Genomic DNA, 15,823 nt, shown 5'->3' on the forward strand with positions numbered 1-15,823 from the left:
CAAATAACAAGTGCTGGTGACAATGTGGAGAAGAGGGACTTTTGCATTATTGGTGGGAACGCAGACTGGTGCAGTCACTGTGGAAAACAGTGTAGCAATACCTCAAAAAACTAAAAATGGAACTGCCTCATGACCCAGTTCCACTTCAGTGGCTATATCCAAAGAAACCCGAGACACTAAGAATATATGCAGGACTTCCGCCAAGATGGAGGCATAGGTGGAAACACTGTGCCTTCTCCCACAACCAAGTTTGAATACAACAAAGGTTTGGAGAAACAAAGATACAACCAAAGGGCAGAAAATTGAATTATACAGAAGTCTGACTATATCTAACCGTTCAACGGGAACGGTAAAAGGGGCGGAGCCAGCAGCGAGCAGGGTCGGGCAGGACAGGGCCCCCGACCCAGGCACGCAGGCAGACGGGAACCAGTTGGGGTGTGGGGCAGACCGCGGGCGCATATTCGCGCACAGTGAGACAGACCACGCAGGCCCCAGGGGGCGAGGGCTGACGGCGGTGGCACACTCGCGTGCAGTGGGACGAAATGCGTGGGCCCGGTGACGGCAGCAACTGCGGCACCGGTGAGGGCCGTGGCGGCAGGCGGCGGACAGGACACCATAGTCCCTCTTTGACCCCGCCCCCACATACGGCGTCGCAACCCAGCGACTTAGTTGCCCTGCAATACCAGTGAGAGCCATTGTCCCTTTTTGACCCCGCCCCCACATACAACGTCACAACCCAGCGACTTAAGTTGCCCTGCTCTAGTGAACACTTTAGGGCTCTGATCCTGCTATGGAACAGGCACGAACAACCCGAAAGATGGCGCAAGAAGAACAAAGTCCCAGAGCCAATAACTCTAAGCGACCGAGAAATTGCCAGCCTCTCAGAAGCACAATTCAAGACACTATTTATCAGGATGCTCACAGAACTGGTAGATTATAGTCACAAATTAGAGGAACTTAGTCACAAATTAGAGGAACATATGAAGGCTAAACTAATTGAAATGAAGGGAGATGCACAGGAAACCAATAGTGATGGAAAGAAAACGGGGAGTCAAATCAATGGAATGGACCAGAAGGAAGAACAAAACATCCCACCAGAAAGGAATGAAGAAATGAGAATTCAAAAAATGAGGAGAGGCTTAGGAACCTCCAGGACATCTTTAAACGTTCCAACATCCGAATTATAGGGGTACCAGAAGGGGGAAAGAAACAGCCATGAGTGGAAAACTTATTTGAACAAATAATAAAGGAGAACTTCCCCAGTCTGGCAAAGGAAATAGACTTCCAGGAAATCCAGGAAGCTCAGAGAGTGCCAAAGAAGTTGGACCCAAGAAGGAACACACCAAGGCACATCATAATTACATTAGCCAAGACCAAAATGAAGGAGAGAATCCTAGAAGCATCAAGGGATAAGGGGACAGTCACCTACAAAGGAGTACCCATCAGACTGTCAGCGGATTTCTCAAAAGAGACCTTACAGGCAAGAAGGGGCTGGAAAGAAGTATTCCAAGTCATGAAATCCAAAGACCTACAGCCAAGATTGCTTTATCCAGCAAAACTTTCATTTAGAATGGAAGGACAGATAAAGTGCTTCTCAGATAAGGTCAAGTTCAAGGAGTTCATCATCACCAAGCCCTTATTATATGAAATGCTAAAGGGACTTATATAAGAAAAAGAAGATGAAAAATATGAACAGTGAAAGGACAGCAAACACACAGTTATTAACAACCACACCTAAAACAAAAGCAAACCAAGAGGACAGCTAGATCAGGAGTGGAACCATAGAAATGAAGAACACATGGAGGGTTAGAAACAGGGGGGTGGGAGGAGGAGAAGGGGGGAGAAGGCACAGAAAATAGCATAGATGGTAGGTAGAAAATAGATAGGGGGGAGGGCGAGAATAGTGGGGGAAATACAGAATCCAAAGAACTTGAGACGTGGTTATAAACTAAGGGGGGGAGAATGGTTGGGGAGGGAGGGTGCGGGTGGAGGGGAATGAAGGGGGGAATAGAACAACTGTAATGGTATAATCAATAAAATATATTTAAAAAAAAGAAAAAAATTAAGAATATATGCACACCTTTGTTCACTATAGCATTATTTAAGAGCCAAGATTTAGAAGCAGCCCAAGTGCCCATCAGTAGATGAGTGGATAAAAAAGCTGGAGTACATTTACACAATAGAATACTATTTGGCCATAAAAAAGAAGGAAATCTTACCTTTTGTAACAGCATGGTTGGACCTGGAGGATATTATGCTAAGTGAAATAAGCCAGTCAGAGGAAGACAAATACCCCATGATTTCACTTATATGTGGAATCCAATGAAAAGTAAACAAAATAGAAACAGACTCAAATACAGAGGACAGACTGACAGCTGTCAGAGGAGAGGGGTATTGGGGAGCTGGGTGAAATAGGTGAAGGGATTAAGCAAAAAAAACCCAAAACTCATAGACAGACAACAGTGCAGTGGTTCCCAGAAGCAAAGGGAGGTGGGGGCGGGTAGAGGGGGGTAGATGCGGGGGGAGTGGTGACAGAAGGAGGTTGACTTCAGGTAGTGAACACACAATACAAAGATGATGTGTTGTAGAATCGTGCCCCTGAAACCTATGTAATTGTATTAACTAGTGTAACCCTAATGAACTCCATTACAAAAGAAAATCCTCATCTATACTATAAAATAAAATAAAATAAAATAAAATAAAATAAAATAAAATGTCTGTAGTTAGCACCAGGTAGAAGTAGAACTGTATTTGTTAAACACATGAATAAATGAAGGAATGGATGAATTTGGTTCTGCCAACATTCTAGGTTGTAAAATAGAAAGGGAAGTCTTGGGAACCAGCCAGATTAGGGTACAGATCCCAGTTCTGATACTTGCTACATGCTTTTCTTTAGCCTCTGCAGGCTCTCCATGGGGAAAAGGAAGGCAGCCCAGGGAAGTGTCTGTATGAGTTTCCTGTTGCTGCTGTAACAAATTACCACGAGCTGAGTGGCTCACAAATTAATGCCCACCCACACACACAGATTTATTATATTGTAGTTCTGGAGATCAGAAGTCCAAAATGGCTCTCACTAGGCTAAAAACCAAGTGTTAGCAGGGCTGTGTTCCTTCTGGAAACTCCAGGGGGAAAATCCATTTCCTTGTCTCTTCTAGCATCTGATGTTCACCCTCATTTCTTGGCTCCTGGTGCTTTTTCTGCCTTCAAAGCCAGCAGCATAGCATCTTTAAATCTCTTTCTGACCCTCCCCCCACCTCCATCTCTAAGGACCTTTGTGATTAATTACATTGGGCTCATCTGGATAATCCAAAATAATCTCTCCATCTCCAGGTCCTCACTTTAGTCTGCAAATTCCTTTGCTGTGTAAGCATCCTGCTCACAGGTGCCAGGGATTGGGACATGGGTGTCTGTAAGGGGAAGGGGCTTATTATCCTGCCTGCCACAGTGACCACACAGCCAGCAGCTGCACTTAACAGATTTGTCCAGCAGGAATGGGAAGCATCATCTCTGTTCCTCACCAGGGTAACACAGATAACGCATTAAAAATGGGCCCAGGGAGCCCTCTCCACCACCAGAGCAGTGAGTGGTTGTCTTACTGGAAGGAATCTAAGGCTGCCTGGGGGTGACTCACTGGTCATTCCACTGTGGGGCAGTGCAATGGTCTGGGTTCTCCTTAGGTCTTCTTAAATTTTGTAAGACAGTGTCAACTCCACCACAGCCTGCTTAAGTGTTCATATACACAGATGTGCACTTGGCCAGAAGTCTTTCCTCTAATGGTAACTTGGAACTCAGTGCTTCATACCACCTATCAAATCCTGGGTGGGAGAGATACTATTCAAGGTGACCCTCTCACCTGAGAGATGGGCAGTCCAACCACACCTTTAAACTGGGCACAGATTAAACCAGACTACCTCCTTTTGGCACGAGGATATTTGCTTTCACTATATTTCCTTTACTTTGGTGCTATCAGACAACGCTAGAGACAGACCTAAAGAAAAAGCATCAAGGAAATAATGCATTTACTGTAACAGTTTTGTGAGGATGTTCACTATATTTCAGCACACATTTCTTATGAGAAATCACTGAGAAATGTTCCCCAGGTCTCAAAACCCAGTGCTGGTTAAAATTCTCTGTAATAACTGGTTTATTTCCATCGAGAGAACATGAGCTCACACAGCTGGCCATTTTCCCTGTTTGTGCACAGTATGAGGAAGCTAAGCACCCAGGCCACTGTCTGTCTTGAGCGAAGCTGTAGGACACCACAGCCTGCACTGTGTGTGCCAGCTCATTTTCCTCCCCACGTTGTCCCCTTCTCCCATTTCCTTCATCTGTTTCACATTTTAGTTCTTACTGCTGTAATATTTGTAAGCCCAGAAAAAGGCACTGTAAAAACTTCTACCTCCAGAGACTTTTTTCTTTGGGGGAGATACATGCTCCTGACACATTACTCTTTGTTCCAGAAACAAACTCAAATGAGAAATAAAAAACATGAAACATCCTCAGTGCCAGCGTCCAAACACTGACTCTCAGCAGAGCTGGGTTCGGCACCATTGTGAAGACTGGCACTCTTGTTGACAGCACGGGGATGAGTCTCTAATGCTTTGCATGCTGAGCACACGAAGGCCATAAACGTCAGAATTCTAAATGGCTTCCTGGCTGTTAGCACATTAACCGGCACTAAAATCTATTTCCTTTCCAAGGGATGTTTAGCTTTTATTATATCTTTACTCATGGTCAAAAGACATTAGCAAATTTGCTAAAGTGATTGAAGATATTCCTCTTAAGGCATTCCTAAAGTTTTATCTTTTTGCCTTCCTAGGGTTTTTTTTTTTATTTTATTTTTTGTATGTGACCTTGTTTTCTCAGAAAGGAAAAAGAGAAATGTGCTATATACTCTGCAGGGTTTTGATCATTGTAAAAAGCCAGTATGTTAAGAAAATCAATGTTAGCGTGGCCTCCAAGAAAGATCTCTTCGAGGCAGACCCAAGTGTAAGAGTCAGTCTCTGAGTCACCCAAACACAGGATCACCAGCACTGAGGACCTCTCAAACCCTATTAGATGGCGCATCAGGGCCTTCTCTTATTCATCTCTAACCCAAGACTCCAGAACAAATGTGTTCAACAAATAATTGTTGAGTTAGTGAGTAGGTCCTCGCACTCTCAGAAAGACTGTCATTCTACTCCACCCACAGTAGGCCATGACGGGAACATAGTGCCTACCGTGTGGCAGGTGTGCAGTATGCACTGAGTGACTGTCACTGAGACCCACCTAAACCGTGGAAGAATTTTCTGCCATCCCTGAATTCCAGAGCAGCAGTTTTTAGCTCCAATGCCCCCCTTTGTCAGAGACACACCTGACGGGTGACATTCACACGTGCAACTACCCTCATGGATCACTTATGTGCGCGTGACGGTCCCATTATGCTAGTGTGATCATAGTCTCCTTCTCTCCCACTCAAGAAAACACATCAGAACACAAACAAATAACGACGTCATTAATATGGGAACAATCTCAAATTCATGGCCATTTCTTGAAAAAGTAAATAATCATCCACATTTTTGGCATTTCAAATAGTAGTAGGACAGGACCATGAGGCATCTCACAATGAATGACAGAAGCAGCTCATTGTAATCCCAAGACTGAGTGCTTCTTACAGAAACCATCTCCGAAACCCACCAAGTCCTCACATGCCACAAGGCTCACCCTATTCGCAGTCATTTATACGACCTCCTCCATCCATGTGAGCTTCACTGGAATTATAAAGAGCATCCCTACTAATGGAAATAGCTCACAGAGGAATTTCACTGCCACTGGATGTCATTCCACTTTCACCTTCATGACCTTGAGGAACAGGACACACAAACAACTTACCACGCCACCACCAGCCGAGTGCACGAGCACAGACATCCCTTCTCGAAGGTTGGCAACTTCAAAGAGCATCATGTAGGCTGTGACGAAGTTCATGGGGAACGCGGCAGCCTCAGAGAAGCTCATGTCATCGGGGATCTTGTAGACAAACTCCACTGGCGTACAGACCACCTCTGCCCAGGCATTATAATTGACAAATGCCATGACACGGTCCCCGATCTGGGCATAGGGAAGCACAGGGTTAGTGGAGCTTTCTGAACCTTTTCCAGGGATTTCTCAACTACTCAATAATCTGATGAAAAATATAGATTCCTTCCCAGAAAAAAAAAAACCCTCACATATGCACACCCTCCCCTGCCCCTCAATTTCAAGGCATTTTTGGATGCTCTGAAGCCCATCTATAAAAAAAATCCCAGGGGCTGTGGAAACCATGTTCTGTACTCCTCGTCTTGTGCATGAATATAAGATGTGGAGCACATCACACATCGCGGAGTGCCACTGTCAGAAGGTCATTGTCCTGACTGAAGCTCTCATCTAATCTCTCCGTTTCGGAGCTGAGAAAGACTGAGCCCTAAGGAAGGTTAACGGGGCAAGGCCAGGAGTAAAAGCTACTGTTGTTTGTTCTCTGCCACCCCACCTGGGTGCCCTGACACGCTAGTTCACTGTGGTATTTGCAACAAAGATAGCACTGTGGATGTGAACATGGCGCATCAAAATAGCCATGCAAATCTAAGTGCAGGGGACAAGAAGAATAACCAGGCTGAGTGCCAAATAGGAATATGCCCGTGGGGGTGAGAACAGCTACCATTTACTGGGCATATCTTATATGGCCAGCATTGTGCTAAGAACACTGCATGTTCTAATTCATGGCTTTTGTACAAAACCCCTATAAAGGCATGGCAGAATACTGTGTTTTATTTATCAGTAGTTTATATAGCTAAACACCATGCAAAAAAATAAGAGCAGTCTTCCCTTTAAAGTGGTTATGATGGTATGGTACCTTTTTTCATAGCATGTCATTACTGAAGGGAAATACAAATAAGTGAAGTAATACTGATAGCTTGCAGAGTGCTAGTTAAATTGAGGCATGCTGCTGTTAATGTTAGTGGCTTGTACTATGACTTTGAAATACAACATTCAAACTGTAGTTGTAATAAATTCTCAATAAATTAATGACTTCCATGTACAAGTGTTTTAGTATATATGCACACACACACACATATATATATGTTCATACTGATCCTGTTTTAATTCCTTTGTAGCTTAGCATTTCTCTTCTACCCTACTCAACAAACAACAAAATCTTCCTGTGAGATGGGTTCTGTAAGAATCCTATATTACAAATGAATGATTGTAGATCACACAGACATTTAAATTGATACAAAGAGAGATTAAACCATAGGCCCAAAGTCATGTAGGATTTGAATCTAGGCAAGCTGACTCCAGATAAAATAATCAATTCATTATACCTGAGATAAGTGCTACAAAGAAGACAGAGTTATATAAGGGTGTACAACAGGTGAACCTTCCAAGTCTGGGAATGTTTAACTCTGTAAGCCTCAGTTTTATTGGCTCTAAAATGGGTATAACATCAGGAAAAGTCCTTATGAAGTGTGTGCAATGCGCTTGGCAGTATGCATGTAAAATGAGAAAAGAGCAATCAATATAAACCCTTAGAAAGAACAGATTGGTTCCTGATCTCACAGAATTCACAGTTTAGTGCTCAAAAGCTAAATATAGACCCATTATACTTTATGAAGCAGAGAACAGCTGTCTAACAAAGAAGCTGATGGAATGGAGGCGCTGTCCCATTGACAATAAAGGTGTTAGCTCCTGGAATTGTAGAATGCCAAATGATAAGTGTCAGGAATGCCAGCTTAAATGTAACAGCTTGGACCAGAGGGTCACTGTGGACTAACACCGGCGGCCTCTTCTGCACAGAATCATGGAAACACAAAGGTACAGACTCACTACCCTGGAGTAGTGGATGGTCTCCAGTGTCAACATGGGATGTGGCAAAGAGTATCTCAAGCGCCCTGAGAGTGAGGGTCCCAGCCGTCACAGCAGGGTTGCCTGCCCCTCTCTCCCATCTCATTATCAAAGTGGCAAAAGTGCCTACACCATCAGATCAGTCCTGGTTTCAGAGTCCAGGGGTAGGCAACTTCAAAAAATTCCAATTCGCTTTGGTTTTTGATTTTGTTAAGGCAAAAAAAAAAAAAATCCTGGGAAATCGAGACCAAATTCTTCCTTGTCTGCTGGGCCTCTGGTAACAACTTTTCAAGCCTCTCTAGCATTCGGTCAACCAAGACACCTATCCAGTGTGCTGCTGCATGGAATTCCATCTCTAACCCAAGGGAAAATGTCAAGTCAAAATTATGAAGGGGATTTTAGTAATGGTTTTCTCCCAAATCACACCCTGACTGGAAACCTGCAGGTGGTATGTTTTATTTGTGCAGCTGAAAGTCACTGGAGGGAAGTGGGGTAGAGACTAGGTTTGACAATATGGAAGCCGGAGCTAACTAGCCGAAGAAAGGTCATATATGAGGGAAAAATGCATAATCAAGCAGAGGATGTCCTCCCTCTAAACTAAAGCCAACGACATCCCCATCTACTGTTATGTCCTAAAATAAAGGGTTATGTATCCAGTGTTCAGAATTACTAGAGTTAGTAGTATGATTGTTTCCTTTGGGACCACATGAAGGAGTAAAGAGCAGACAGTATCTCTTCTAGGCAGCACTCTCAGGGAGAGGTGGTGCTGCCTTGGGTGATATTGCTGCCTGGGGGCAGAACACGTAAAAAGTCATACAAAAGGAAAAAAAGCACATTTACTTCTTGTTCAACCTTTTCCTGCCCATTATCTGAAAACATTGACAAAAACACTGATGGGTAAGAAGAGATTTCCAGACATTCATCATAATGAATTTGGAGCATACTGGTATTTTAAGAGTATTCTGGGGCTCAGATGCATGGAGACTGAGCAGCAGACTGAAATTCAGATCCCAGGGGTGTTTTAGCATCACACTGCATAGGATTTTCCTTCCTGTAGTTAGTATTGCAGCATCTGCAGGTTGGGAGCGAGGGCAAAGCTGGCGGAACAGTGAGAAGGCCTTGCTGACTTGAGTCTAGGTTCAACCACTACTTGCTACTGTTTGGACCTCACAGAAAATTCCCAAACCTTCCTGAATCTCATCTCTAAGGAGACAGTAACAAACTTAATTTTGCAGGGCTTTGGTGGGACTGAAAAAAGAACACTGGCCCTCGTTTCTGGTTATAGTGGGTTCTCAAATGTTAGATCCACTCATGTCTCCCTGGGGAAGCACTTAGTTGTAAGTGAGAGCTCTTGTACCTAATTTTTATTGGCTTTCTGACTCCAAACTACTGCAATTTTGTGTGATTGGTTTGCCCACAGTTTTCCAGCTTTTATAGACTGGTTCCTATTTTATTTGCATTATAATGGTAGAAAAGGTCTCTATCTTTCCACTGTTAAAATTTTTTTATCATGGAGAATTTCAAACATGTACGGAAGTAGTCAGAGTAACATAATAACCCTTTTTATCCATTATCCTACCCCCAAATCCATCAGTTCATGGCCGATTCTGTCCTGCTGTCAGAAGCCGCTACCCTATGGCTTTAAAACTGCACCCCAAAATGCCACTTACAAACAATCACTTAGATGTATCAGTTAAGTAGATATTTAAAGGAATCAGCATAAAAACATAGAGGCTATTTCTCCCCAACTTTCACATTTTGTAATTGTTTTTTGAGCACAGGTGATGGGGAAGTGGGAAGCATGGGTGGGAAGAGAAGGTGTGCACACTTCATTAATCCGAGGCCCAATACTCGTATTTAACAGCTGTATGACATGAACAGAGCGGATGGCAAGATCTCCCCTGGCCACCAGGCTGTTGCCAGGAGCACCGAGATGATGCGTGAGAAATATGTGCAACATTTGGAAAGTCCAACATTGTTAATAAAATAAAACAATAAGACAGCAATAACAATACACATTAGAGGTTATGCCAAGCACTTTTACATAATCTTTTATTATCTCAGTGGATTTCAGATGAATATCACTGTTTCAGTCAAAAGTCAAAACATTACCTCATATCCTTTCACACTGTCCCCCAGAGCTTCAATAATCCCCGAACACTCAAAACCTGGCACCAGGGGAGTCTTGGGAGGGTTGTCGATGTTCCCTTGTCGCACCATCAGGTCAATGAAGTTTAAACCACTGTGATCAGCAAATGGGAAAAGAGAGAAATTCAAAATGAGAACCCAAAGCAAGCACTGGTCTGGCTTTTCTGCTCTCTCTTTCCCTACCCCTTCCTTTCTCCTCCTGCCCCCCGCCCCATTCCTCTCTCCTTTCTTCCTTTCTATTTATTTATGTCTGGAAAAGTTTGCCTAATAGTAACATTGCTTAGCTCACTGTCACCAATAAAGCAAAACTCAATTATCTCTACGGGCAGGTAATGCTTTGCTGGCACTTGAAATGGCTGCTGCAGTTTACGCTCTAATCAAAAGATAGCCCCTTTGCCCTCTCTCAGAGCCTGATCACTCTTACTTTAAAAACACGTATTGACTAGCCTGGTCATTAGCCATTCTAGCACTTATAATCGTGGGGAGAAAATGCACTAGGAAGAATTTGGGAGAAGACACATGGAAAGCAGCCAGACACAATGACCATCAGCCAACCGTGAGAAAGAGAGAAAAAGAAAAAATGCCTAATTTAAAAGGTCTCTGAACAACTGTCCCACCTCAACCACCACACACACTTATAGCACTGCGCCATGAACAGCGTCCATAATGGTGAACATGAGGCATCAAGAGATGGCGGCATTGTGTCCAGCTAGAGGAGCGTGACATGAAGAAGAGAGCTCACAGGGAGGGGCCACGGGTATGGGGGTACTGGGGGGCTTGTTTCAAAAGTGTTAGGTATCTCTAGATTAGAGAGGTTGGTATTTTCTATTAACATACTTCTTTTAGAATAAGAACATTATTATTAAAATATGTCAAATGATTCTAATGATGTTACCAGTGCTCCAAAACATATATATATTTAAGAGCTACAATTGGGAATTGCACTTAATACCCATTTACTGATCAAATGAGAAAGCACATCCTACTAAACATGTACTTTTTTCCTGCCAGATGTGGTTCTAACAGACTTTCTGTTTTTACAAACCACCATCTAAGAAAGACTCGGGTTATAGAAACCAAGCTCCTTGGTCTGGCCCAAAACCCATTAACGCCTGACCACGGCATCTTTTCCAAGCAAGACAACTTGAACTATTTCTTAAATACGCCTCACCTGTTTCTTTCTTGGCCTCTTTGGGGCCAGGGAGGCATCTAACTCCACCCGCTCTTGACACATCAGTTTCGTCCATACAGCGTGGGAGTCAATGAGGGGGACAAACAACCTCCCTGAGATTGTGTTCAGGAATCACCGTTTCCTCCAGGGTTTCCTGCCCACCAACCAGGCAGGTTTCACATACTGTCCCACTGCAGTGGCTCTGACGTGTGCCCTCCTGGAAGGCAGCTGGGTGCCTGTTTCTTTGCCTCCAGAGTGCCTGGCACAGTAACATAGTAGGGAACCAAGTAACATCTGATGAATGAAGGGATATTCCTAAGTATTCAAAAATCTGTGCTGCCAATTTGCATACTAACTCCTTTTCAAATGCTCCAAGGGATACTCAGAAAAACAGACCCATTTCTGAAATGTGTGTGTAGGCTGCCAAAGGCCCAACTTTGAAAGTTCATAGTCAATAGGTCACTTATTAATCAAGTGTTCTCCAATCACGGCCAGTTTCTAATGAGCTTGGGCAGTTCTGGGGACAAGTCCCAGTTCTGCCACTTCTACCTGTGCAACCTCAGGTGAGTTACCTAGCCTCTTCAGGCCTCAACTTCCTCATCTGTAAAATGGACATTGTGATAGTACGTATCTCACAGGGCTTTGGGGAAATTAATGAGAGTTAAGCACTTAAATGTGGTGCCACATACAATAGTAAGTGCTCAATAAATGTAACCTTTAAATCTGCAACCGCTATTAAAAAGGCAGATGTGTATAATACATTTTAGGAAGACTCCATTAAACAAGAGTTAAAAACAGTTTCAGAGCTGAAGTGGGAGAACTTCAGCTGTCTAGAAGCTTCACTTCTGTGAAGTGGCCCATTTGCCAACACAACCAAATAAATAAATATCAATAAAAGGAATTTCTATGTCCCAAATCAAACTCTCCATCTCAGCTCACTGTGTGTTCTTTCTGTGCAAACCTGTGATTCCCCAAGACCCTGATGGAGAAATGCCTGACAGTTCTGTAAACATGCCTGTCCCTAGGGAAGGCGCACCCGGGATGCCCATGATGCTGTCCTGCAGGGCTGCATGAAATGGGTGGTGGGACACCGACAGCCAGCTGCCCGATTCCGGTGAGAAGGACTCAGACTGACTTTATAAAGTCCTGTAGATCCCATTTTCTCAGTGATGTATGCAGTGCCTCCATCGGGGTCACAGAGAATGCCATTCATCTTCAGGGGAAAAGTGGGAAGTAGCTGTATCCTGGGGGGCAGGGATCAAGTCAGTGTTGTTCATCTCAGCACAAAGGAGAGGTGAACTGCTCTTAACGGAGAGCCCGTAGGGGTCACGCCAGACCTGCTTCCTGGTGCCTGCCCCCAGCTCCTCCTGATACAGGTATAGCGAGCACTTACTGAGAGTGCAGTGCGTGGCAGGAACTCAACAATACTGCTTTGAGGTATGGACTATCATACCTGTTTTTCAGATGCAGAGCTTGAGAATCAGCAAGATTGAGTAACTTGCTTAAGGTCACATCTTCAGAAACTGTCATACTCAGGATTAGAGTTCGAGCAAATTCTAGAACCCAAGCCATTACACACAACATGGACTTCCTTATGGGAACTTTACCTACCGTCCTTGCTGAAGAGATGCGCCCAAGGCACCATGTGTAGAACTTATCTCTTTGACAGCTAACCGCACCAGTGGTGGGCCCGATATTGGAGGGGCAGCCATTCATAATCTAACCCATTTCCTTGCATGCAATAAAGGAACTGGTCCAAGAACTGGGGTGCTTGCTCACAAACTATGAATTGGGAAGCACGGAGCAAGTGAACAACTTAGCATCAGAGAGGATGTCAAACGATAGAACTGAGCTTAAGAGACTACTTGGCCTGTGTTTTGGAAAAGGAAGCATAAGTGAAAAAGCAGCGGGTGGTAGAATTACAAGAGAAGAAAATACCCGAAGAGCAGCGGAGCCAACGGGCAGCCTGCACCAGGGTCAGGCCTCACAGACTTCAATGCCATTACTGGGACTGGGAAGGTCTCTGCACGCGCTGAGGCTCAGCCTGGTGTGCTTCCTGCTCTCTGATTGCCGACTTTTTTGTTACTTCACACCTCTTTGCAATAGAAACTCTTCGTTTTTGGTTGTGTGTGTATGGTCTCTGCCTCATAAAACCAAAGGATACAGACTAAAATAAATACCATAATCAATAACCCTAATCTTACCCACTGGACTGACATTACTGACCTCATTGTGTCTTCAGACAAATCCAGTAACAGTGTTTAGAGAGAAATTATTTGTCCAAAGCCACACAGACAGTGAATTGCAAAGCCTTGGACTTAAACTTGGGTCTGTCTAAAACTTCGCTTTTCCACCACAACAGGAAAAAATAGAGGCAGATCAAACTATACCTCTTTCTAATTATGTTTCCAGCACTCTCTAAGACAATTCAGTTTTCACCTGGAAATTGGGGGCAGGGGGTGGGGGGAAGTGACTCTGCCTGATGACTCAGACCCCCAGAGTGGGTAATAGATAGTAAGGTGTTTCTCTCAGCTAATTTTCATATGGCTCTCAGACATTTGAGGTCACTGCAAAAAAAATAGTACTGGAAAGTGCTTGACATAATGTTCTGTTGGGTAATCCTGTTTTTTTCAAACATTGGTATAACCGTACTAAGACTTCTATTTTTTTCTTCTCATATTAAATTATTAGTTGAGGGCTAGGCTTCAAGGGTTATTTATTACTGAGACGTAGACTCCTGAGGAATGGAGGCAGAGGTCTGAGACAAGGACCCTGAGCCACTCAAATCACAGGATGAAGGATGTGATAGACAATGCAGGGAAATCTGGGGTCTGCATAGCACAGCACAGTTTCCTGGGTGCTTCCAAACACATCTCATTAAATATTCTAACAGCCCTAGAAAGACAAGAAGTGCAGCTATTGTTATTCCCATCAACTAGATGTGAACTTTCAGACTCAGAGAAGAAAGCTGACTTGTTGGAGTCAACACAACTAGTATCTGGCAGAACCAAGACTAGAATCAAGGCCTTTAAACTCCATGCTCGTTATATATCCCATGACATCATAAGATCTCAAATGCCAGTAAACCAAGTGTTAATGACATCGATATTTTTAAGATCCAGGGGCATCTTGAAGCAAAGAGGAAATAGGGAAAGGAGGCCAAAGCGGGGTGTCTGGGCTCCAGTTCCCGTGCAGCCATCGTGAACTGTGGGTCCCGGGCTGGATCTCTGAAGCCCCCCCATCTCCCCTGCTCTGCTCACTTGATCTTCATCCTGTGGGCTCTGTTTCAAACATTATCCAAGCCAACGCTTAGGTAGAGAGGGAGAGATGCTTGGTGGTCTTCATAAGTATCCCACTAACTTGGCAAGCCAGCTTGGCCTCTCTGTATTTTCTGTTACCTGTTGAGTGATGGACACTGTGAAGGCTCAGGGAGGTGCCTCTGTCTTCCTTCTGCATCCTGCTGGAGCCTGACTCTCGTGGAGCCAGTCTGCCAGCATCGGCTGGAGTCGTCATCTCCCTCGATGATGCTGCTGCATGTTAGGTGTAAGCTATGAACCATTTTAATCTCTATTTTCTGCAAGAGGAAGGTGAGGCCTAGAGAATGTCAACTACCTTGTGCAAGTAGGTACAGAACTGGGATACAAGCCCTTTTCGTATGACGACAAAGTCTGAATTTCTGGTTGCCAAGCTGTCATTCTATTATCCATAGTGGGCCACTGTGTATTCTCCCCAAGTTGGGATTTGGAATCTGTCCATTTGTTTTGGATCAGCTAGTAATATTAAAGAAAACACAAATGATCTCTTAAAAGATACCACGAACTAGATGACAGAAGAATCAGCCCAGCTAGAGTTTGTTCATTTTTCAGTTCGAGGGAAAACTTACCCAGGTAGATATGGATGGACAGTCTTTTACTCTCCCTGTCTTTTACTATCCAACTGAGTGGGGGGCGGGGGTTGTTCATGTGAAAGGATTTTAGATACTGTCGTCTGGTTCCCTCCTCAGGCCGCAGGTGTCCTCAGCAGCGACCCTGGCAGTCCAAACACTGTCAGACCACCACACAAGGAACTGCATGAGGAGAGTCCCCCTCTGCAAACAGCCCACTTCTGTAGAGATGCGAACAGGAGAGCTCCGCCCCATAATTTAATCTCACACTCAGTAGAAATCCCAAATCTTGCCCCATCCTTGGTTCAATTAAGGGATCGATGGCCAAAAAGTAACCTTTAGAAATTGTTTTACTTACTAAAAGAATATTGTTGAGCATATTATTTGTTGTGATACATTTTTGCTTTCTTCATGTAGACAGAGGCACTTTCTTCAAATCTCAGCACACGGATTATTTGTACAAGTATTACAGGCCCAGTACAGTGTGCAAAGTGAGTATAGAGATACACTGCATTGGCCGTTAAAAAGCTCTGAGACAAATTTGTAGCACCACTGTCCCAGAACTTCAGGCCTTTAGTCATTCATTTTCTGTGATCTCAACACTCGACTTCCTCTTAACCTTCTAAATGAGTTGGAGTTTCCATTTTTAAAAATCTTCAACTCTCACAGTGGTCCTCAGATTTGAGTGTGCACTGAACTCCCGGGAGGACTCGTAACAACGCAGTTTTCCAGGCTCCATCACTGAGTTCCCGACTCATTGGGTC

General features: G+C 44.1%; 1 protein-coding gene and 1 non-coding gene across 2 annotated transcripts in view; one reads left to right on the forward strand and one right to left on the reverse strand.

Annotated features, from left to right (window-relative positions):
* Positions 1–15,823, reverse strand: part of VAT1L (vesicle amine transport 1 like) — a 153,463-nt gene that overhangs the window by 119,025 nt on the left and 18,615 nt on the right. Inside the window, exons 2-3 of the mRNA XM_037037961.1 lie at positions 9,970–10,099; positions 5,872–6,087 (exon numbers count right to left, since the gene is read on the reverse strand). Of these exons, the coding sequence (XP_036893856.1) occupies positions 5,872–6,087; positions 9,970–10,099 (346 nt within the window). The remainder of the gene's footprint in view (positions 1–5,871; positions 6,088–9,969; positions 10,100–15,823) is intronic.
* LOC118981291 (small nucleolar RNA SNORA15) lies at positions 6,763–6,908 on the forward strand. The gene has a single exon (XR_005065324.1). It is a non-coding gene; the product is annotated as a small nucleolar RNA SNORA15 (small nucleolar RNA).

The sequence above is a fragment of the Sturnira hondurensis genome, unplaced genomic scaffold, assembly GCF_014824575.4.
Source record: "Sturnira hondurensis isolate 20B ecotype Veracruz unplaced genomic scaffold, ASM1482457v3 Scaffold0023817, whole genome shotgun sequence".
Lineage (NCBI taxonomy): Eukaryota > Metazoa > Chordata > Mammalia > Chiroptera > Phyllostomidae > Sturnira > Sturnira hondurensis.